This window comes from Simochromis diagramma, unplaced genomic scaffold (assembly GCF_900408965.1).
Source record: "Simochromis diagramma unplaced genomic scaffold, fSimDia1.1 OVJJ01000545.1, whole genome shotgun sequence".
Lineage (NCBI taxonomy): Eukaryota > Metazoa > Chordata > Actinopteri > Cichliformes > Cichlidae > Simochromis > Simochromis diagramma.
In genome coordinates this window covers 127,858-151,443 of record NW_024387371.1, presented here as the reverse complement: position 1 = coordinate 151,443, position 23,586 = coordinate 127,858, and the positions used below count along the sequence as shown (strand labels likewise).

General features: G+C 41.0%; 1 protein-coding gene and 1 long non-coding RNA gene across 3 annotated transcripts; one reads left to right on the top strand and one right to left on the bottom strand.

The window, feature by feature from the left end:
• Positions 1-2,278: 2,278 nt before the first annotated feature.
• LOC120718990 (deoxynucleoside triphosphate triphosphohydrolase SAMHD1-like) lies at positions 2,279-15,619 on the bottom strand. 2 transcript variants are annotated; one of them, XM_040007809.1, is made up of 17 exons: positions 14,944-15,619; positions 13,215-13,256; positions 13,055-13,094; positions 12,206-12,366; positions 11,961-12,076; positions 8,546-8,619; positions 7,997-8,143; positions 7,811-7,911; positions 7,582-7,690; positions 7,403-7,494; positions 7,193-7,308; positions 6,441-6,574; positions 3,412-3,441; positions 3,261-3,323; positions 3,025-3,129; positions 2,804-2,932; positions 2,279-2,621 (listed from the first exon to the last, which is right to left on the bottom strand). In XM_040007809.1, the coding sequence occupies exons 2-17, from the start codon at positions 13,223-13,225 to the stop codon at positions 2,598-2,600; spliced, it is 1,452 nt and encodes a 483-aa protein (XP_039863743.1). In that variant the 5' UTR covers positions 13,226-13,256; positions 14,944-15,619; the 3' UTR covers positions 2,279-2,597. The 2 variants fall into 2 exon arrangements, with proteins under 2 accessions (XP_039863743.1, XP_039863742.1); XM_040007808.1 differs by having other exon boundaries at positions 3,261-3,326; positions 14,944-15,618.
• Positions 15,620-18,107: 2,488 nt separating this feature from the next.
• On the top strand, positions 18,108-19,470 carry LOC120719219. The gene is made up of 2 exons (XR_005692635.1): positions 18,108-18,271; positions 19,072-19,470. It is a non-coding gene; the product is annotated as an uncharacterized LOC120719219 (long non-coding RNA).
• Positions 19,471-23,586: the final 4,116 nt, after the last annotated feature.

Below are 23,586 nucleotides of genomic sequence, written 5' to 3'. Positions count from 1 at the left end.
CAAATAAAGAACCTTGAACTTGAACTTGAACCCAAAAAACTCATTAATATCAAAGCTGAATGTTTTTGGAAGTAGTTTTTAGTTTGTTTTTAGTTTTAGCTATTTTAGGGGGATATCTGTGTGTGCAGGTGACTATTACTGTGCATAATTATTAGGCAACTTAACAAAAAACAAATATATACCCATTTCAATTATTTATTTTTACCAGTGAAACCAATATAACATCTCCACATTCACAAATATACATTTCTAACATTCAAAAACAAAACAAAAACAAATCAGCGACCAATATAGCCACCTTTCTTTGCAAGGACACTCAAAAGCCTGCCATCCATGGATTCTGTCAGTGTTTTGATCTGTTCACCATCAACATTGCGTGCAGCAGCAACCACAGCCTCCCAGACACTGTTCAGAGAGGTGTACTGTTTTCCCTCCTTGTAAATCTCACATTTGATGATGGACCACAGGTTCTCAATGGGGTTCAGATCAGGTGAACAAGGAGGCCATGTCATTCGTTTTTCTTCTTTTATACCCTTTCTTGCCAGCCACGCTGTGGAGTACTTGGACGCGTGTGATGGAGCATTGTCCTGCATGAAAATCATGTTTTTCTTGAAGGATGCAGACTTCTTCCTGTACCACTGCTTGAAGAAGGTGTCTTCCAGAAACTGGCAGTAGGACTGGGAGTTAAGCTTGACTCCATCCTCAACCCGAAAAGGCCCCACAAGCTCATCTTTAATGATACCAGCCCAAACCAGTACTCCACCTCCACCTTGCTGGCATCTGAGTCGGACTGGAGCTCTCTGCCCTTTACCAATCCAGCCACGGGCCCATCCATCTGGCCCATCAAGACTCACTCTCATTTCATCAGTCCATAAAACCTTAGAAAAAAACAGTCTTGAGATATTTCTTGGCCCAGTCTTGACGTTTCAGCTTGTGTGTCTTGTTCAGTGGTGGTCGTCTTTCAGCTTTTCTTACCTTGGCCATGTCTTTTAGTATTGCACACCTTGTGCTTTTGGGCACCCCAGTGATGTTGCAGCTCTGAAATATGGCCAAACTGGTGGCAAGTGGCATCTTGGCAGCTGCACGCTTGACTTTTCTCAGTTCATGGGCAGTTATTTTGCGCCTTGGTTTTTCCACACGCTTCTTGCGACCCTGTTGACTATTTTGAATGAAACGCTTGATTGTTCGATGATCACGCTTCAGAAGCTTTGCAATTTTGAGACTGCTGCATCCCTCTGCAAGATATCTCACTATTTTTGACTTTTCTGAGCCTGTCAAGTGCTTCTTTTGACCCATTTTGCCAAAGGAAAGGACGTTGCCTAATAATTATGCACAACTGATATAGGGTGTTGATGTCATTAGACCACACCCCTTCTCATTACAGAGATGCACATCACCTAATATGCTTAATTGGTAGTAGGCTTTCGAGCCTATACAGCTTGGAGTAAGACAACATGCATGAAGAGGATGATGTGGACAAAATACTCATTTGCCTAGTAATTCTGCACTCCCTGTATATGCTAGATGAACAGAATGAACTTTTTGGAATTTACTCACCTGGATGACTCCGAGACACTGATGGTTGTAGCAGGTTTTGATTTTCCATATAATATCAGCACCACACACTTTACTGATACAGCACCTGGCATTCACTAGCTCTGGCCAAGAGCTTGTAAGTGCACACCAGCCACAAAACAAAGGAATTTTAAAATTTTACAACAAAAACATGTTACACAAACACATGTGGTCTGATATATGTGTTATAAAGATTCTTCTCAACTTTGTTACTGCAGTGCACCTGGTTTGCTCATAAGTTGGAGCACAACCATCTAAAGTGTGCCAAAAGCTTTTGTGGCTGTCCTGTGACACTGTGCAGCCTCTCTTCAACACAGTTCTTGTAATCTTTCATTTCCTACAAAGTTTACAAAGGTTTCTGGTGTCTCTAAACCTCAGCTGTGGCAAAAGGGCTAACAGCAAATGGACTTGATCTCTCTGAACAATAATAATTATTACCTAAACTCCACTCCAAGAGCACCACTATGGACCACTGAAAAATCACATACAATGTAAATTGCTATAAATTTCTGTTAAGTCAGTTTCATAATGAGAGCTCGTGCTACCCGGCTCCATTAGGTTTTGCATTCTAGATGCTTTTTTCCAACACTAACCAGCAGGGATGAGTAGCATAGTGAAATCTATGCGATTTTTAAGAATATAGTATCTTTATAATAGTTCCCTCTTATGTTCCAAAAGCCGTTACTTTAAAATAACACACAACAAAGAGAAAAGTAACTTTATTTTGAATGGACCAGAAACCAACAGTAAACAAATCCAAAGAGGAAAAAGCAGAAAGATTCTGTTATCCTTGGGTAAATTGTCATGTAGAGACCTGTTATATAATAAATAATGATTTTTCAAATCATAGCAGTAGCCTTTATCCAAACCATTGAGCCAAGTTGAGCTATATAGTCTGATTATTGTGAAAATGTGTGATAAATAGTTTAATCATCAAACTACTTTAGTTTGTCGATTTACCTGTTTTTAAATCTCTGCAGTAACACAAAAAACCTAATTTCTCAGTGTTTCCCATCTTCATTTCATGGAGTTGCTCTGTCTCGATCCTGTAGATATAAAAGGACACAGACAAGTTCATTAGTACAACCAAAAGGTCAAAAGTGTAATGCTAACTCGAGGCTCTGACAGGATATGCAGGTTTAACTGCAGCTTTCTTCTTTATGTTCTCATCACATTGCTTGTAACATGGTAATGCTTGTCACTGCCATCGAACAGAATAAAGTGTTACCTCAGTTAGAAAGTCATTTTCGTGACACCAGCTTTGAAAGCAGAACTTAGCATCTCTCAGACTCGCTGAGTTCTTACAGTAAACTCTGAGGATCTTCTCAGCAAAGCACACTGGGAGAAGCTTGGACACCTGACAACAAGGACAGTAACATAAAAGCTGTTTTACAGAGACATCTACAGAAAGAACACACAGCTCATGCAAAGACATGCAGTAGTTCTGACCTGTTCTCTGGGAATCTTGAATGCTTCAGTAGGGTTAGCCTTAGTGTAGAAATATGTGGTATTGATGGGGTCCTTGTTTTTCATCCCATAGTCCAAAGTGACAACCTAAACGAGCAGTGTTCACATGTACATTATGACTCAGTGGAGGTTGGCAACACAATTTAGCTAAAAAAACAAAACAAAAGCCAAGATTTTAGGAAGATTTATTATTGAGTATAATTAGAATAAAAACTCACTATAATTTCAAAGTTGTCTTTTGGAATGACTTTAACCAGTTCATTTTCCAAGCTGTCCTTCATCTGCTGACAGATGGAGGAGAGAACATGTGCTGTCATTGTGTTATCATTGTTTTGCTGATCTCTTTTTATGATCACTTTTCACTCTTACTTTTATTTCCTCTTGGTCTTCTTTCTTGAGCTGAGAAAGGGAGAGAAGAGTCACATCATCTCTCTCTTTTTTAGCGCACTCACACACCATAAATATTGTAATTAACTTTATTTTTTACAGCAATAAAATAAAATGCAGGTTAAACTGAGCTAATAAGCTATTATGTAGGTGACTATGAATGACTCACTTAGGATTTAAATGGTTTCAAAATGGTATCAAAATCAGCTACGATGAATTCAGCTTAACTCTGTCTCAAATACTGAGAACATCGGGCAGTACAGTGGTGTGGTGATTAGCACTGTTCCCTCACAGCAAGAAGGTCCTGAGTTCAACTTCACATCTGGCCAGGACCTTTCTGTGTGGAGTTTAATGTTCTTTTGGAGGTTTTCTCCAGGTACTCCAGCTTCCTCCCACAGTCCAATGACATGTAAGTAGTGGGGTTAGGTTAAGTGGGGAATCTAAATTGCCCGCAGGTGGGTATGGTTGTCTGTCTCTTGGCATAAGCGCTGCGTCAGGCTGGCTCACTGCTTTTGGCTAGTTTTGCTTTTGGCAAGGGTCAGTGTCACTACTAGAAGACTGAGGCAATACATGGTCCCTACAGAGGCTGTCCAAATCTTCCAGAATGGCACATTAATACAAGCCACTGCCAGATGTTCTTCTGTGTCTCCCAGTACAGTCTCAAGAGAATGGAGGAGAATCCAGGGCATTAACAGCAGTAACTCTAGGAGAGCAGGAAAGCGCCATAGAAGGTCCTGTCCAGAGCAGTATCTGCTCTTTTGCGCCATGCATTTGCCATTAAATACCAGAAATGGCAAGTCTACCACTGGAACTCTGCACTTTTCACAGATGAGAGCTGAACACATAAGAAGGGCTCACATTGGACAGCTGTGAAAGGGTGTGGAGAAGCCATGGAAAATGTGATGCTGCCTGTAACATTGTTTAGCATGACCAGTTTGAGGGTTTATAAGTGATGGTCTGGGGAGCCATATCCATGGAGAGACACACAAACCTCTACAGGTTATGCAACAGATCTTGGGTTGAATCCCCACGCTTACAGACCCTATGCTGGTGCATTGGGTCCTGGATTCCTCCTGGTGCATGACAATATCAGTCCTGATGTGGTGGGAGTATGCAGGCAGTTCCCGGAGGACAATTTCCATTTATTTTACGGCTAGATACTAGCCTGTATAGGCCTTTACACATCTACAGTAATTTCCTGCCTTTTTTCTAATGTAAATCTTACAGAAGCCTTTTAGTTCAAACTCTCAATGTACACCTGGTAGTCTGTTGGGATCGAATTGGAATTATGTTCATACCATAAACGAACCTTCTTCAAAAGCCCCTTTTTATTAGTACCTAATTGGATCTACTCGCCACAGTTTTCAGGGTTTTCTATTAGGTCATAGTACCTTGTACCAGGTACGAAAACAGCACCTGCTCAGTCAGAGTTCAAAGCGATCTGAGCAGGTACTAAAATGTGATGTGGTCAGACCTCATGCCACCAACTGACTGGTCAGTGGTGTCACTCAATGAGTCATGAGGTCATCTGATGGGGCCAAAGGGTCTTGGTGCAGTTGTTTTGGTCCACACCTGAGAGAAAACAATAAAAATAAACTAACAGATGCAGCAAAATGTGTCAAATTAACCACCATGTTAGCTGCTGCACCGTTATCGCACCAGCTGTGGAGAGGTGGGGAAGAGAAGAGCAGTGATGAGAATAACAGCATTTTTCAGTAACTAGTAATCTAACTCATTACTATTTCTATTGTTACAATGCTGTTACCGTTACTAACAAGAAAATGCTGCACGGACGCATTACTATTTGTAAACACACAGACAGTTGAAGCTGTCTACAGCTTACCGAGAGCTATGGGGGCGAAACAATTGCACAAGTGCTGCTGATTGGCTGAGAAAGAAAACTAGTAAACCATGGTAACATGACCAATTTAAGATGACATAGCAACAAGATGTCATGTGAACCCAAGACAAGCCTCAGTGTCCATTTTTGTGTTTAAAGTGAGGTATTCAGACCAAATACCAATTTTTAAATTGTGTTGACAAGAACACGTAAAACCAGAGCCATGATAAAAAAAATGTTCGCATTTTTTTTTCCTGAATGCTATTGTCAAATTTACATCTAAGGACAGCGCTAGCAAGCACTCTCTGCTTATGACCAAACAAATATAAAATAAAAAACACCCCTTTCCTATTGGTGGAAAAATGTACCATGTCAACCAATCAAAAAAATCATATGGCAACATGGGGCATTTGTTGTTTAGGAAGAAGGGTAATTTTTTTAGAGTGACGGGAGCGAGAGAGAGTGAGAGTTTTGAGATGTGAGCTTTGTGACATTTAATGTGTTTGGAGTGTGTAGTTGCTAGTTTTTTTGTGTGTGTGTCAGAACAATGAGGCGACTGGTGAATGTCACAGTTGCAGCTAAAAAATCACCAGAGACAGATTACAGTGTAAATGTTGTCTCTAGGTGGAAAATGGGATGAGTGATACACCTCGTGCAGTCAGGCCTGCAGGTATCAGGCTTGAGATGATGTCTTCTGTCTTATAGTGGAAAAAAAATATTTTTTGGAGTGGCACAAATAATTTGTATGGCATCTTATTTGATGCAGAACACCAGATTGTTCTGTAAATAGTTTGAAATGGCCATAAAAGAATCCCATGGCTGCAAATAGTTGCAAATAACTATTTGCAATAACTGTCGTTTGTTTATAAATTTACAATTTATATTTACATTTCAAGTTATGATCTGTTAAACATGTTTGTGGTTGTTACAGTAAAAAATATAACCTTTTCTACTCAGATCTTATGTTTTTTGTCTGATTTTTGATCAATTATGGTAATTGTGTCAAAATGAAAAACTAACTGTAAATTCAGAAATATGAGGTTGTGCTGAAAAGAATGATACCAAATGACAGCAAAGCAAGATAAATAGTTTTTAAAGGTGATATGCAGAGGTAGGTCGGCCAAAAAAGCCTGGGCCAAGTTTTTGTCCCAGTCCATCCCTGATTGCACACCTTGGTTTCACCCATAAACTGGTACAGGTCTCGAGACATGATCCTCTGCAGAATCATCCTTGCTTCCTCCAGAGGAGAGGGAGTGAATTCATTTGAACAAGAACAAGGGTGGAGTATTCTTTCAACCATTTGATCTGCAGAGTAAACAGACAAATAAAGTTAAGATCAGGTCAATTCAAGTAAACCAAAGAAACATTCACAACTTCATCAGTAATGTCATATAAAGAAAGACACACAAAAAATTGATTAACATTAATAAACAAAACAAAATAAGCAAGCGATGAAGCAAGCAAAGCATTAGTAACACTGCAGTATTAAATAAATAAATTTACAGTTTACTATAAACTAGTAGAGACGTATCCGTCATACTGAAGAATCAACCTGACATCATGGCAAATCCTGTAATAGACACGCCAGTCAACCTTTTTTATTTTCCATGCTGTGCATCTCCAAAGTGTGAAAAAAAACCCCCCACAAATGCAGAAGTTGCAGTAAGTTGCAATAAACTGCAGTAACAGCAGAGTGAGATTTTTTTTTTCAATTTCAAACCAACATGAAAATAATCATTGGTATTTTAAACAGATTTTGTTAATTCATTTACATACATATTAGCCACCTTCTTTAATGTTTCTGAATATAAAATGAAATATATATAAAATATATATGAAATATATAAAATAATATATATATAAATACGGTATATAAAATATATGAAATATAAAATGAAATATGTAGAGCATGTTTTCCACTACCTGTCAGCTTTGTGTAGGCTTCCATGTCAGTTTTAGCTTTGGAGAGACAGAACGTTGTCCCTCCTGAACCTTTAGTCAGGATGTACTGATCTGCTTTCAAGAGGGCGTCTTTGATCCTGGATAAAAAAAAGACCCAGTATATGACTTTATGGGAACTCTGTAGATGAAATAAATGTTGTCTTACAATAGAATTACACAGTTGGTACTTACATAATTTCTACACTCTTGGTTACTCTGTGCTGGTAGGCTCTTCTGTGGAGAGAGTTCCTTGTGTGGAACATGTCATACAGGTTTGCCACTTCCTGTTGAGACCATCGCCTATAGTTTAGTCACAGCCAATCAGATAATGAATTACTCATTAAAAACTGATAAAAAGCAGGGATCCACACCTTGTCTCTAGAGCAAATGTGCTTCCTCCCATTCACATCACACACCCTGGCAAACATGATGAAGCGTTGATGGTCAAAGTTGTTCCGGATGCCCAGGTGGTGGCAGTCCCTGAGATAGGAGTGAGGAATTACATCAATTTAATTACATTTATTATGGTAAACCCTCCAAAACACCTTTAAGACTTGCTGTAGATAGAAATACTGAGTTTGTCATCAACACAAGTCCCACCTGGCAAAGTAGTCGAATTTGTCCACATCAATCCCATTTTGCTTGTTTGACACAATTTCATAGAGAAAGGATTTATTCTCATCTCGACCTTCATACGGCCACTGTGGAGACGACACCAGAATTGACGTTCGTGACAGCGATGATAACGAATGGTTTCATAATATTCAGACAGTAACTGGCCAGTACCTCAGCGTCATCACTCTTTAGAGGTTTAATCATCTCCTTGATAAATGTCAGGTCAGGTGGGAGTATCAGTCCATAACGCTCCATCTCTTGTGCCAGACTATTCGCCACCACCAGATGATCAAACATCTCTAAAGAGGCATCCTCATGCTGCAAGAGATACATTATTATTGTTTATATTAAGAACAGAATTCAAATGGTTGAAAGTTTAAAATGATCAGATACAACATACAGAATCAAATTTGAGCACATGACCATCTCTTAATAGAGGTAATTAGTGTCAGTATTCCAGTTTTAACCAGAGGTTCTCAACTTTTATGAGTCAGACATGATGAGCGTGGACATAACAGTGGTATGGCTTCTTCTAGCAGAAAATGATGTTTGTTTGTTTGTGCTGATAATTGTTAACACTGTGTTGTTTCTATCATTTTGTGCCATGTGTACTTTATTTCCTCAAGATGGCATCTGACAGTGTTTTCAAATATATTTGATTTTTGTGGGTGGCCATTATGTCGCGTCTCACAGTAGAGAAAAAATTTTTTTTTCACGTACCTTCCAGTCTTTATGTTCTGGGTCTGCTTCGGGGTTGAACATTCCATCAAAAACATGGGAAAAAGGTCCATGTCCTTCATGGAGAAACAAATGTAAAAATAAATAAATAATAATAATAATAATAATAACTAGAAAGCGAAAATTTCTGAAGAAATTTTAAGTGTGCCTATGCCGCCGCTAATCAGTATAGTTTGCCATTCAAACGGCTACAGAGAGCAAAACTCAGCAGAGCAGCCATTCTCCACCATGAACTATGGTAAAACCAAACACCGCTCGCGCCTCACAGATGACAGCTTACAGTTTTGTGTAAAGATGAGGTGACTTCGTACAGCCCCAATTTGTAGACGCTGTGCGCAGAGGTTCATAAGCAGACCCAACAATGTTTGCATGAACACACTTTGAAGCATTACGTTATGGACCACTTTTCACACATAGTTGCTGTACCCACACAGCCGGCTGTAGCTTTTCATCTCACAGCCCGACACATACAAAAAAAAAAAAAAAAAGCAGAGAGAGCACAGACTTTACACCTGAGAGGCGTGATTGCAGATATCGCTGAGGTGGGCCCACCTCCCCTGCAGCGGCGCTGCAGACCACGCCCTGCCACACACATCAAACACGTAAAATAAATATTTATGCACTTTTCATTCACTTTTTGTTTTTTGTTATTTTTACACAGTGTTCTGAATGATTAACAATGGTCTACAGCCAATCTTGTGTATTATTATACAAACTTTGGTTGTAAGATTCAGATAACTATTTAATAAAAGCTAAATATTTTATATGAGAGTAAGAAAGAAAAGTATATCTTTGTCTCATACTCTCATCAGACAATACATGAACCTCTCAATAAACAAAATATATGCTCGGCTTAAATGACAAACTGCTATTTTACACAGTGGAACACTTATTTTTAAACAAAACCAATGCAGTTCGCCACTGACAGTGGTCGTGTCCAAATTCATGGGCTGCATCCTCCTGAGGACCCGGCCTTCGCGGTCTACGTGGGCCGGGTCCTCAGAAGATCGGGTAGGCCGGAAGTAAACGGCCGTGAAATTGGACGGTCTAGCCTTCTGATTAGCGTCACCGCTGTCTCGGTGGAGTTTAATAAACTCAGCCGTCTGCTCCTTGCTGTCTAAAATATAACAGGACACTGGAGTAAACTCTCGGCCATCTCACACTTCTGTTCAATCAGTTTTCTGTTTGACGTTTAGTCAGCTGTGTAAAAACCAAGGAGGAACCCACCCGGGGGATTAATAAAGTTTCATTTAATCTAATCTAATAACTTTAATCTCAGCCAAACCGATTTACTCACGAACAAACAAAACACTGAAAAAAGCCCAACAATAACATTTTTAGGTTGTCTAAGTGACTTATATATTACGTTTGTCACGGCCGGGCGGGTTACACACAGTTATTCGGCGTGCCCGTGTGGCGTGCTGGCTAGACCCAAGCGCGGCGAAGGCTAGCGGTGGGTTTGGAGCAGGCACGCAGTTATTCTAGTAACGATCAGTGCACGAAGCGTGGCTTCGGAACGGTCGTTACCGACAGAGAGCGAGCGGAGCCGGGAAGAGAAAAAGGATTGAAGGGATAATCACTCACGGTTGCTGAATCAGGCGGAGACTGACTTCGGCAGAGTTTCGGAGCTCAGGTGGGTGGCGTCTCTCTTTTAACCCCGGCCGGCTGACAACGTTTAACCCGAGCAGCGAAAGTCCGCGGTGATCTGAAAATGATGTGCCGGGAGTTGTGCCATTCTCGGCCGCATCAGTAATCCTCGAGCTCCCGGCTAGCTATCGAGCTGGTGGGTAGCAGACGTCTCCGAAAACGTCGAAGCACTTTAGCAAAGATGCGATATCTTGACAAACCGAGCAGATATTTGATGTTTACACAGCTACTTTCTCGCCTGAAAATATGTTAAAAGTTTATTTTGTGACCCAGAAAGATTAATAAGAGTAATTTTAAAACTTAGTAGCGGCCGCCATTAGCTGGAAACTGGAGCTTGGCTGGGCCGCGCTATGAATTCTGGGATATGGTGGGCCACGAAGGACACACCCGACCCATCCTTCAAATTCGGAAAAAGGAGCACGCATTTGTTGGCTGCATTCGGAGGGGTCTACGAATTTGGACAGCCTTCGGCACGTCGCTGTGACGTAATCGGTCTACAAATGCGGCCTCAGGAGAATGCAGCCCATGAATTTGGACACGACAATAGCTTACCTTTGCACATCACAGTAAACACTGAACCAAGATGGCGCCCACGCGAACGAGAAATCTGAACTACGGTGTCCTGCAGAGGACAAATGGTCAAAATTGCTAAAATTTACAACATATATGCAGCTCAACAGCGACACCTTGTGACTTATTCCAGTCATTACCTTAAATATACATAACGTCTTACCTGACATTCAGTTCACCGGACACTCATACCAAATCACCAGCCCATATAAATGAAAAATAAGTCCAGCAGCCAACCAAGAGTCATCACGAAAGACTAGGGGTGACACGAGAGCGTGAGCGGGCCTGGGTGTCAGCCAGCCCAGCCTGGGTGTCAGCCAGCCCGGCCTCGGTGTCAGCCAAGCCGCCCTAGCCAGCTAGCCGGCTAGCTGCCATGCGGCGCTAGCAGTAACATCGTGAGAGATATGGGACTTCTTGATAAAATATGGGACTTCTTGATAAAACGAGCAGATATTTGAAGTTTACACCCCTACATTATCGCCTGAAAATAGGGGAGGCTGTCATAAAGTTCAACATCAGTAACTTAGCGCGCACAGCTGTATAGAAACTCTGTCGTGCTAGCTAGCACGCAGTACAGTTATTGTAACTGTCAGCACAACGAAAATAAACTACACCTAAACTCGGTTTATATCTGACCCAAATAGAGTGCAGTTAATAACGTCTTACCTGAAATTCAGTTCAACAGCCGCCTGCTTCTCCTGCATTGGGTTTCCCTTATCCACGATTGAGCTCCGCGTTAGCCACCACCGGTCGATCGGTGGCCGCCTCGCATGTTTCTTTCCCCGCATACGAGGGGAAGAGACATATACCGGTGGCTAACGCGGAGCTAGCTAGCCACCGGTATATGAACAACTCAGTTATTTTTTCCACATCGACCAGCATCATCGGCCCATATAAACGAAAAATAAGTCCAGCTAATACAAAGACTGTTTGCGGAGCGATCGGGGGTGAAAGGAGTTAGAGACGCCTCACTGAAAGCCAAGCCTGGGTGCTTTTGAGCGAAGCGGCGCTAGCTAGCTAGCCGGCCGGCCGAACTAGCTAGCCGGCTAGCAGCAACATCGTGAGAAATCTGTTGCTAATATGGGATGTTTTGACATCCTTGACAATACTAGCCAGTTATTTTACACTGGCTAGTATTATAAACTTGATGCTATTAGAGTGAAAGACGTGCAGCACTTACCCAGGTCATGACAGAGACCTGCAATTTGCACACAGAGGACATCTCGTTCATTGATGTCAAGTTCTGGCTGTTTCAGCTTCAGAGTTTTTGCAAGTTCTCCTGCTAAGTGCCCCACCCTGTATCACCAAAAACCACACACACACACACACACACACACACACACACACACACACACACACACTTCATCATGCAGCACTGAAAGAAAAGCACTACTAGTGTATCTGACTGTAAACAAGTGGACATACCCTATTGAGTGTTCAAAGCGGTTGTGCGATGCTCCTGGAAAAACGAAATAACCGCCCCCAAGCTGCTTGATGTTTCGTAGTCTCTGAAACTGAGGGGTGTCTATGATCTTGACAAGAAGTGGGTGCAACTCGATGTGGCCATGAATGGGATCATTAAACACCTGTGTGAAGAGAAATGAACAAAAAATAGACAAACTTGGAGGGTTTTGGAGGACTTGGTCTCAGATTTTCGTTCAGCACTCACTTCTTGGTGAGTAAACACTGTGCCTCATGCTAGGTCAAATTTTCTGTCACCTTGCCTTTGACCAAGGCACTGGCAGCTGGCCAGCCTACTGACATTATGTCTAAGGTGAGTTAAATATAAAGATTGGATTTCCCTAAAAATATCATCAAATGATATCTTACATAGACAGATCTTTAACTGATCAAACACACACATCCATACATATGCAATAATACTAAGTGCAATAATCCTTTCTGTCATCGTTGTATTTTTACTCAGTTGTATATAGCATTTGTATTTGTATTCTATTTTTATCTTATTGTATATTTATTTTATTTTATTCTACTGTATATAGTATTTTATTTTATTCTATTCTGTACAGTTGTGTACTGTATTTATTCTTATTGTATCCTAATTTTTGCCTCATAACTTTTGCACTGTCCACTTCCTGCTGTGACAAAACAAATTTCCCACGTGTGGGACTAATAAAGGTTATCTTATCTTATCTTATCTTATCTGATACACATATATTATGAATTCACATTTTTATAAAGTGCTAATCACAACAGTAAGTTAGACCACAGACCAAAGACCATATTATATAAGATACTTTCATGTTACATCACCTTGTTTAAATCTTTGATGTTCAAGTGCTTCTCCATAGTGCTGTAAATGTTTAAATGACCAAAGATTACAGTTTTGCACATCATGCATTCTGGATATAAAAGGAAGCAGTCAATGAATGTAATTGTAATTTTTCAATACTGGTCAAGTGTGAGAACTTACCAGTTCTTCATTGAAACTGACACTTCAGTTTCTCATTGTTCTCTGAATTAAAGCACAGAACAAATAAACAACTTTTAAAGTTAAAAAATAAATCATAGAATCTATTTATAAACAAACATTTTCTAATCTTCTGACTCATCAAAGCAGCTGCCTTTAACAGATATAACAGTTGTGTTTATGCCCTTCTTTCTACATCAGAAGCCAAATATTCTTCAGAAATGTCTTCCTAACTGTTGCATAAATGTGTGGCTCTTCTGGGTTGCTTTGCTTCCACTCTTCCGTCCAGCTCATTCCAAACCAGCTTGATGTGGTTTAAGTCTGGAGACTGTGCTGGCCACTCCATGTTGTCAAGCTTGCCTTCTTGTTCTTTTTTCCTAAGATAGATCTGTAATAGCCTGGACTTGTGTTTTGGGTCATTATCTTGCTGTAGGATGAACCCCTGACCAACTAGGTGCATACCAGAGGCCACTGCAGAATGCTATGGTAGCAATTTTGGTTCAGGATGCCTCTCACTCTGTAAAAGTCACCTGTATCCAACAAAAACAGCCAAACCATGGTTCCTCCTTAATGTTTGACATTTGATGCCACAAAGTAAGGAACCAACGTTTTGCCTAATCAACAGTGTGCAAAAATCCTGCATAAACCAAAGATTTCACATTTTGATTCATTAGTCCATAACACCTTCCATTATTCAGCAGTCCATTGGTGGCATTTCATGGCCCAGGCAAACATTTTTTTCATGTTTTGATGCCTAAGTAGACTTTTTTGCATTGATGTGTTTTTGTATTGATATAGACTAACCATGACAGAGACACACAACCATTAACTTCTTTATGAATTAGAAAAAAGAGATGCTAAATCTTCTGATATTATGATTTTTTTCAAATAAATTAGATTAGTGCTATCACTACAGGGGACAATGCTGCAGCCTTATTTTGTCTTGAGCTGCACGTTTACAAGGAAAGAGGATGATGCTTTTCCTTCTTTTACTTTAAACAAAACATCTCAGTTCAGTTCTATTCTCTAACACACTGTGGACATTTTCAGATTTGGTAGAAACTCATTCACTGCAAAGTGTCCTGTACGTATTTCATCTACTGGCAAGCATAAGCCCCTTAATTAAAATGATACTTTCAATCATACAATACAATTATTTTTGTTATCCACAAATTTTCACATTTACTATTTGACAAAAAAAAAAGTAGAAACAAATATTAAAGAAGTTAATGTATTTTTCTTTATTTAAAAAAAATTGTTTTAATGATTAAATGTTATGTCTGATTAATTTCTGAATTCTCAGACTGGTCCGGTGTGCAGGCCAAAATATGGGTATAAAAAGATGAATTCAGTTCCATGACTTTGACTTTTAGTTTTAAACAAGTTTTTGCCAGATTTAAAAACAATATTTGTGCTTTCCTGTTATTAATGACTGCTGGTCTAATAAATGTTTTAAGCATTGTATCAGTATGATTTGTATTCATTCTAATACACAAAACTATTTATAAAAACAACTTTACACGATTCGGAGGTTTGATAAATTAATCTTGGAACACTCCTGTAAGTAAAGCTGGCATACAAACATGAAATCACTTAAAATACAAGAAAAGGATCTTTTATAAAGCCCACTGAGCCTGGACATAAACCCAAAGCTACATGAGAGTTTCTTAAAAACAGGTATATGAGATGAATAAACTCCTAGAGAGAAAAAATGAAACAAAGTTTGATTTACCAAATCTGCTTATGAACTAAACAATAGTAGTAAAGCACTCCCGGATCTCCCGAGTGACGACAAAGATTTTTTTCCTTTCAATGTGGAAACATTCACGTGATCTTTTTTTTTTTTGGATTTGTTTTGCTGTAGTCTGATGTGACTATGTGCGTTTCACATTCATTCACATTGCTTTTTCTGTAATCGGGTGTCATTACACTAACTACAGTACTAGTGATGCTGTGATAAAACCCTGTGAATATGTCGAATCTGTCCGGCCAATTGCTTCGCCAAAACACAGATCACACAAAGCCCCATTCAACAGCTCATTTGGAAATACTGACATCTGCTGGTCATTCACTCTACAACAGCCCTGCTGTGATATATCAGTGAGTGAGTATGTGAACGTTAATCATGTATCAATTGCAGAATACCTGTATGAGGTGTGTGTGTGTGTGTGTGTGTGTGTCACATGCTCACAAAATGCTTATAATTTTAACATTTTTAGTGGCTCCATAATGTGCTTGCATTCTCCTCGGAATCACCTCAGACCCAGATCACATAAAACACTGCCTGGAATTCTGTAATGTGTTTTCAAAAGCTTGAATCACATAACGAGGGAGTAACGTTGTTTAAGAGAAAGGGGGCTTCGGTTGTAGTTGGTTAAATGACATTCTGAAGAACTACCTACACAGTTTAGGACAAAGAAAATTGTACACAATGGTCATCAAGAATGGGCTGCAAAAGAAAGGAGATGTAAAACCCTAAAGAAGCAAAATTGAGATTTCAGTGTTTCCTTTTTTGATCATCAAATTATCTTTTTATCCAGGGAATACATCATACGATGTTCAGCTGCACATTTGTGAGGTAAGAAAACTTTCTTTACCTCTGTTTACTTGCACTATGATGAGTGTAGAATAGATGTTTTCACAGCAGGTATGGACAAGCATATGATCACAGCTACCAACAGTGTTTCAGTATTACTATTGTAATGGAGTATTCGTTTTAAAAATGCTGTTTTAAAAGAGACTTCAAAAAGGTGATTTTAAGCATTCCACAATATCTTTTCCAGAATTTGCATAACTTAAAGCACATTATGTCAGTTTGTTTTAAGAAGCAGGGTTGTAGCCATTTCATTATGATGTCACTCTCAAAGATCACAGAGCAGATCACACAGCATTTGTAGCAGGGGCGATTCTAGAATCAGAGCTTTGGGGGTGCTGAGCATCCAGAGAGCTGCCCAGCCAGGCAAGATAAACCTGTCTCTGTCAGTCCCTGCATCCTTAAATGTTGTCCCGAGTTCTCTCTGACTGTCACTTTGGTGCATTTAAACCCCTGTTCCTCCCTGTCCTCATCGTCTGTTGTATTCATCTCCATTATCAGTCATCATAATTTTACCATCTCTGTGCAAGTCTGCAAATTTCTTTATTAAATCATAAGATTCTTAAATTCATCAAGTCTCTCTGTGCCTGGGTCCTCGTCACAAAACATGACATCACTGTTTTGTACATTTTAACACAATTGAATCCCCACATTTGTGAAAGAAAAGCAAAACACTTTTTTGAAAAGTCTGTAACAAAACCATCAAATCTGATCAAGGTTATTTAAATGCTGCCAAAGAAGAATGGATTGGAATAAAAAAAAAAAAAAAAAAAAACATACCCCAACCTTAATTACTGCGGGAGAATAATGAATGATGCTCATAGTGAGTAAGAAGTAAACTGAGTGCATTTTTTGGACAGAGATTCACTTTTAATGTGTATGTATAATATAATACAGATACATAAAAAACACTCCCGAAACAGAATAAATTGTTATAAATAAATTATTACAAAATATTTAAAAAAAAAACTAAAAATGGAGGCAACTTTGCCTGTGGTAGAATGTATACAATGTATGCAGATACTAATTTTACTAATTTAATAATACTAATTTTCTGTTGTAAGATTTACAAGTTTCATGCTTTCATAGTGGTACTTAGGAGAGCTTGACATTTTATCAGGTGGTACACACTGTAAAAAGTTTGAGAAACACTGATAAGTGTGTGTGTGTGCTTTTGGAAAACATTTAAAGCTGCTGTACAGAATCTTTGAAACAAGCTTAAAACATTTTTAGAATATAAACAGAGCACTCTGCTTCTCTTTACAGCTCCTCCTGTACGTACTGCGGCAGTCATACAGACAACTGGACAGTCCAAAAGTTGGTCTACCTATTACTGGCTGAGGTTTTAGTAGAGTTGTGGCTGAACCACATAAAAATATATCATTAATTTTAATCTCCCCACTCAGTTATAATGTTATGTTGGAATGTTGTTAAAGAGGGTCAAAATGTTTCAACCCAGTTTGTTTTGCAGATTCTGTGTACACACACACACACACACACACACACACACACACACACCAGGAGTTATAAGGTTAATGGGCATCCAGTCAGTTAGCTAGTTAGTATCCATTTAAAACAGTACAATGGTAATAACTTTAGGCTACGGAAAATGTAAAGTTTTAGATTTTTAAATAGGCTGTATACATTTCAATGGGAGCAACAGGACGGTGAAATGTCGCTGAATTTACTACAGAGCAGGACGGATTGTAGGGTAGCAGACATTGTCGCAAAACACGCTTTCAACACTGCAGGTTACCTGGTGTAATGTTTTTCAGCTAAAAAGAAATATGGTCTGACTCCTACCCAACTATATAAAGAGTAACTGAAGGTTAAATGCAGCCAATGTCCTGTTTTAAGCCAGGCACTTACACCTCCGCTCTGCTGTGTCTCAGCCACCATGGCTCTGGCAGCAAGAGCGCTAGAGCCAGAGCAGGGGAGAGCTGGAACAATTATGTTACAATTAAAAAAGTGTTTTTATCTGAACAGTGTGTAAATATCTGGTTTCAACTGTATATTTGATGATTGTCCGCACAAAGAGGGAGAGAGAGGAACAGAGAGGGAGAGAGAGGAGAATGGAGACAGAACAGAGATGGAACAAGAGCAGGTGAGACACATGTTAGTCAAATGGTTGTTTACCAAAAGTATCACTGTATAATAGGTACTCATGTATCTCATACCTAGTGTTTCTTTTTAGGTTTGTTATTTTTCAAATTCTACATTTATTAAGTTATGGAGGCTTGTTTGCACAACAAGGCTAAATAATTATATAAACTTTTCTGAATCTAAATAGTGTACTTTGGTAGTGTAAGGCAGTGACTGGAATAAGTCACAAGGTGTCGCTGTTGTGCTGCATATATGTTGTAAATTTTAGCAATTTTGACCATTTGTCCTCTGCAGGACACCATAGTTCAGATTTCTCGTTCGTGCGGGCGCCATCTTGGTTCAGTGTTTACTGTGATTTGCAAAGGTAAGCACTGTCAGTGGCGAACTGCATTGGTTTTGTTTAAAAATAAGTGTTCCACTGTGTAAAATAGCGGTTTGTCATTTAAGCCGAGCATATATTTTGTTTATTGAGGAGGTTCATATATTGTCTGATGAGAGTATGAGCAGTTTGTGTGCATGTTTCATTTGGTTATATATGCCGCAATTTCAGGCTTCCTGCTAGTTAGCAGAGCACCCATTCGGGCAAAGTAATGCAAGATGAAGCATTAGCTTTTCAGCTGCAGTTTGCTGGTAATCCTGCTATGTTAGTTTTGTGTCATACTCATTCCTGAGACCGTGGAATTTTGTAAAAACGTGATTATTTTTGCTTAATGTGTTTTTTATATCTCTATCTATATATATATATCTCTCTATATATATATATCTCTCTATATATATATATATCTCTATATATATATATATATCTCTCTCTATATATATATATATCTCTATATATATATAGATATCTCTATATATAGATATCTCTATCGATATATAGATATCTCTATCGATATATAGATATATCTATCGATATATAGATATATCTATCGATATAGAGATATAGAGAGATAGAGAGATCGAGAGAGAGAGAGAGAGAGAGAGATAGAGAGAGAGAGAGAGAGAGAGATCGAGAGAGAGAGAGAGAGAGAGAGATCGAGAGAGAGATCGAGAGAGAGATCGAGAGATCGAGAGATAGATAGATAGATAGATAGATATATATATAGATATATGTTGTTGGCTTTTACTATGTTGATAATCACGCAGTGTTTACTGTGATTTGCAAAGGGCCAGCAGCAGAGTTGGAGTGGTGTTTGCCCCAACATCTGAATAAACGGCACGGTCCGAGCCACAAATTGAACGCCTGTGTCCGACCGGTCTCTCTACTGTGCACCTCAATCCAACGCAAACTTACACAACGCAGAGTCTGGGGTGTAGGGAGGCCCCTGCACTGGTTGGGTTACAGTAGAATTAAAAAATAAATGTAGTGCAGGTCTATGATGATTTTAGTACTACTATCATCTAGTTCTGATTCTGGTTCTGTCTTGGTTAAGTCCTCAGTAGTCCTGATTTTGAACTGTTGTAGTCCTGTTTTAATTCCAGATCAGTTCTTGGTCTGGTTGAGTTGGGGTTTAGTCCCCGTGTCTTGATACAGCCCTGACCTTGTTCTGCCTTGCTGCTTAATTAAAAAACTAGCTTAAGGTGTCCTGCATATGTGATATATTGTTTTTCCTATATGAAGTCATTCTTTTTTGAACAAAACTCAAAACAGAGCCTATTAATCTTTCAGTCATTTCTAAACCCCCCCCCAAAAAAAATAAAAATAAAAATCCCACATGCACACTATCCTTTAGGGCTAAGCCCCGGGTGTTTCAAATGTCTGGCGCCGCCTCTGGATAAAACCCCCAAAAAAGCAAGAAATGTGTGCAAATAAAATAAACAACGACGTGGGAAAGCTATTCGTCAAACTCAAAAGCAGCATGTAAAAGCTAAAGAAAAATCTTCATCTGGAGAAGTGGCAAAGATGATAAACAAGAAAAGGAACGATATACCTGCTGTCATGAATTTCGAATGAAAAAAAATTACAGACCGTGAAAACTCAATATGCTGAAAACTGGCCCTGGGTGGGTCTGGGATGGGCGTGAGGTTCTGGGGGCGCTCCGTCTCTGGGCTGGGACCCGGACCGGGCCTCGGGGGCTTGGGTCCCGGTTGGTGTGTTGCCGGGGTTTTGGGCGGGTGGTTGCATGGGGGGCCCCAGCCCTGGAGCAGGGTGCCGCCGGTGCGTTGAGCCAACCTGGGGGCTCTTCAACCTGGTGGGGGAGATTGTCACATCTTGCAGGAGCTTTTCCTCTCGCCAGGAGCTCCCTCTGCAGGAGGGGGAGTACAGGAGAGGTGGAGGAGATCTCAGCCTGGGTGTTTATTGTCCTTATGTAGTCTGGAAGATGAGTGGATGGTGGGGTTGGTGCAGTTTTCTCTGTGGTGGGTGTTGGGTGAACTGTCCCGGGCTCTGTGGGGTCCGGGCGGCGCCTGCTGCAGCGGGCCCTGTCTGGATGGGCCTGGGCCCCCCTTCCCTGGCGGGTCTCGGAGTATGGGGGTTGCCTACCTGGGGTCTAGCGGGGGAGCTGGCCCCAGGGAGGGGTCACTTGCCCCTCCCTTCCTTCCCTCCCCATCTCCAGCTGCCTCCCTCTTCCCGCTCCACCACAACCACCCACACATGCAGGGCCTTGGAGTAGGGGTATGTCACCAGGGTGCAGAGGAGGCTACCCCCCCCTCTGTCCCCTTCTGGCTGCCTCTGCCTCAATTTTATCCCACAACTTAGACATTCACATTACTCACACTCTCATTACACATACATATAAGATCTTGGGGGTGGGCACGATACACGGAGTCCAAAGTACCATCAGGGTGTACACCCCACCCCTGGCATCGTTGCCCACCTCTCAATTTTAAATACACGTAGACATTGAGGGCTAGCAGGAGGGACCATGCGCGTACCTGCTGCTCTCTGGCAGGTAGCTCCATGCCCTCCTGGGTTTTAAATGCACCTTAGAACACACATGCATCAACATTACAATGAGCGGGTGGAGGGAGGTTTGGAGTCTTCTCTCACCCCTGTTCTCTGCGGCCTGCTGGAGCAGGGGGGCTAGGAGGAGGAGTTGGCCGTCCGACTGCGGTCTGGAGTGTGGAGCCTTCCTGCTGCTGCGGAGTCGGGGCGGTCTGCCTCCCCCCACCGCAGGGAAAAGGGAAACACCACCTGGGTCTGGGTGCAGTTCCCCCCTCCAGGGGCGGGGGCACCTAGACCCGGTTTGTAGAGTACGCTTGGGGAGTGTGATCGTGTGTACAACGTCTCTTTATGTCTGTCTCCACGTTGGTTGAGTGTGGAGTAAGTGCATATGAGAGCATGAAGGTGGGAATGGATGTTTGTATCTGTGTGTGCCTGTATGTCTGTGTCTATATGTCAGGTTGGGTGTCAGGCGCCACCTCTCTGGGGACATCTCAGGCCCTCCAAGGTTTGGAGGCCTATCTCCCCCTACCACCACTTCCCCTGCCAGTGGCGGACCCCCTCAGACATTGGTGCGTTGGTGGTTCTTTGTGTCCGGGGATGGGCGTCCAGGTACACACCAGCTCACTCCTTGGCGGCCGCTTATCGGGGCCTGGAGCCTGGGGCTCGCTCGGGCCACTTCGGAGGTGGGGTGCCCCCGGCCTCTCGGCCTGGGGCTCGGTCACTCAGGCGCAGCTGGCTGCTGGCGGAGCTCACAGGCGCGTCACTGCAACTCCCCCTGGCTTCTGCTCCGCGGCTGCTGAGTGAGCCCTCATCTGGGACTCTCCTCAGCTCTTTCCGGGACAGTGGCGCAGCTGCCCCTCTGTTGGTCTTCCTTGGTCTCTTGTGTTCTGGGGCCTCTGGATGTCTGGAGTTTTGATCTCCTCCACACCTGCCTCACGCCCTGGAGGACGGGGCTGTGGCCCCCCCACACCCTCTAGCAGATTATTACATGAAGGAACCTTTTAAAAAAACAAAAAACAAGCGCGTCCATGCTCACAGGTGTACACACGGGTGATCACACCCACAAACTACACCCTTTTGGCTCCTACCTCAAAGCACACTGTGTTCTGTTGATCTTATGTGCTGCACAATAATGTTTAACATTTAGTATTTACTGTCATATTCCCATATATCATTGTGATGTTGTTTATTCTATTACTCTTGTTCTCTTCTGCTTGCTCTCTTTTTTCTTTCTCAGCAGGTGATCCAGGTGATTGATATATGCATTTTTTTTCTCTGCCCGTTCTGTTGGTTTTTGTCTTTTGCCCTTCTCCCCCGTCCCTCTTCTCAGCTGTTTCTCTTTCCCTCTTTCTTTCTCCCCTTCTTTCCCCCAGTCAAGTCTGTCCCGTATTCAGTAAGTGAAAATAAAATAAACAATAAAAGGTGAATCAAATGGACCATTACAGCAAGGCTGGGATGGTCAGTTTGGTAAAGTAAATCCGTTGGGTATCTTTCTTTGCCTTTAGACAACAATTCTGATGGCAAAAGAGCCAAACGGGACAGGCCAAAAAAAAAAAAAAAACGCTGAAAACTATCATCACCATAAACAAAAACTGTTATCAGCCAAATTATTATGCAAATCCTCATATTCAAGAGAAGATAAATGCCCACAATGTGAAGAGATACCAAAATTACCCTCATTTTCAACAAAAAAAAAAAAAAAAAAAAAAAAAAAAAAGAGAGACTACATTATCAGAAGATATACCACAGATCCTGACTTTCAAAGCAGACAGAAAAAATACATGGGCCAGAAATACAGAGAGGATGGTGTCAGAGAAAGGAAGAGAGCATACATAAGTATGCATCTGATCCGAACTTCAGAAACAAACAAAAGCAATTTATGCCAGGTATCACAATGACCCACAATTCAGACTACACCATATACAGCGCTGTGCCCAGTACCAGAGACACAAAATGGCCACCACTGCATCTTTTGCCATTCAAAAAGAGCTGCATTGTGCACAGAGAATAAAGAAATACAGACAGCTCATAACACAATTCCAGCAAGGTCCACAGTCTGAAGCACAGCCCCAGCTTCTAGTGAACAGTGTGATGCAAGCAGCCACATTAGCTTTCTGTGAAAGAATTCAATTAGGACCCACCCATGTCTGTACAGTGTGCTACAGAACTCTGTTTCCTAATCAAGTTAAACACTGCAAAAGATCAAAATATGTTAAAAATAGTCACATTGTTGACACTTGCTTGACAGGAAAATTTGTCCATGTTTGTGATAGTGAATGTTCAGCAAATTGTACCTTTCCAAAACAAAGAATGAAAGAGTGGATTTGCTACAACTGACCTACAACAAGGAAAAATGTCGTCCATCGCAGTGGCAAACAATTTAGCACCCGTTCCAATTAAACTGAGTCAATTAAATGTACTAGAACGACAACTGATTGCTAAAATTCTCCCATTTGCCAAAATCATTGCATTACCAAAACACTTCTACACTGTGAACATGAAGAACGTGTTAGCAGGATTATCAAAGCTAAAAGAGATGCATTCAGAATACAAAGATGTATCTATTGATGATGAAGCTATTTTTGCTGATCGCACAAATAATCAGATAATCGAGACGGAACATGACACTGCTGATTCAGATATTCAAGATGCACTGCCCAGAAACTTCGACCAGCAAAATGTACCAGAAAGAAGAACCACTGAGGATACAACAGCTGGACTGCTGTCATTATGTAAACCAACTAATGAAGCCTGAACAGTCAAATGGAGAGCCCTTACAAAATATGGAGAAAGAAAAG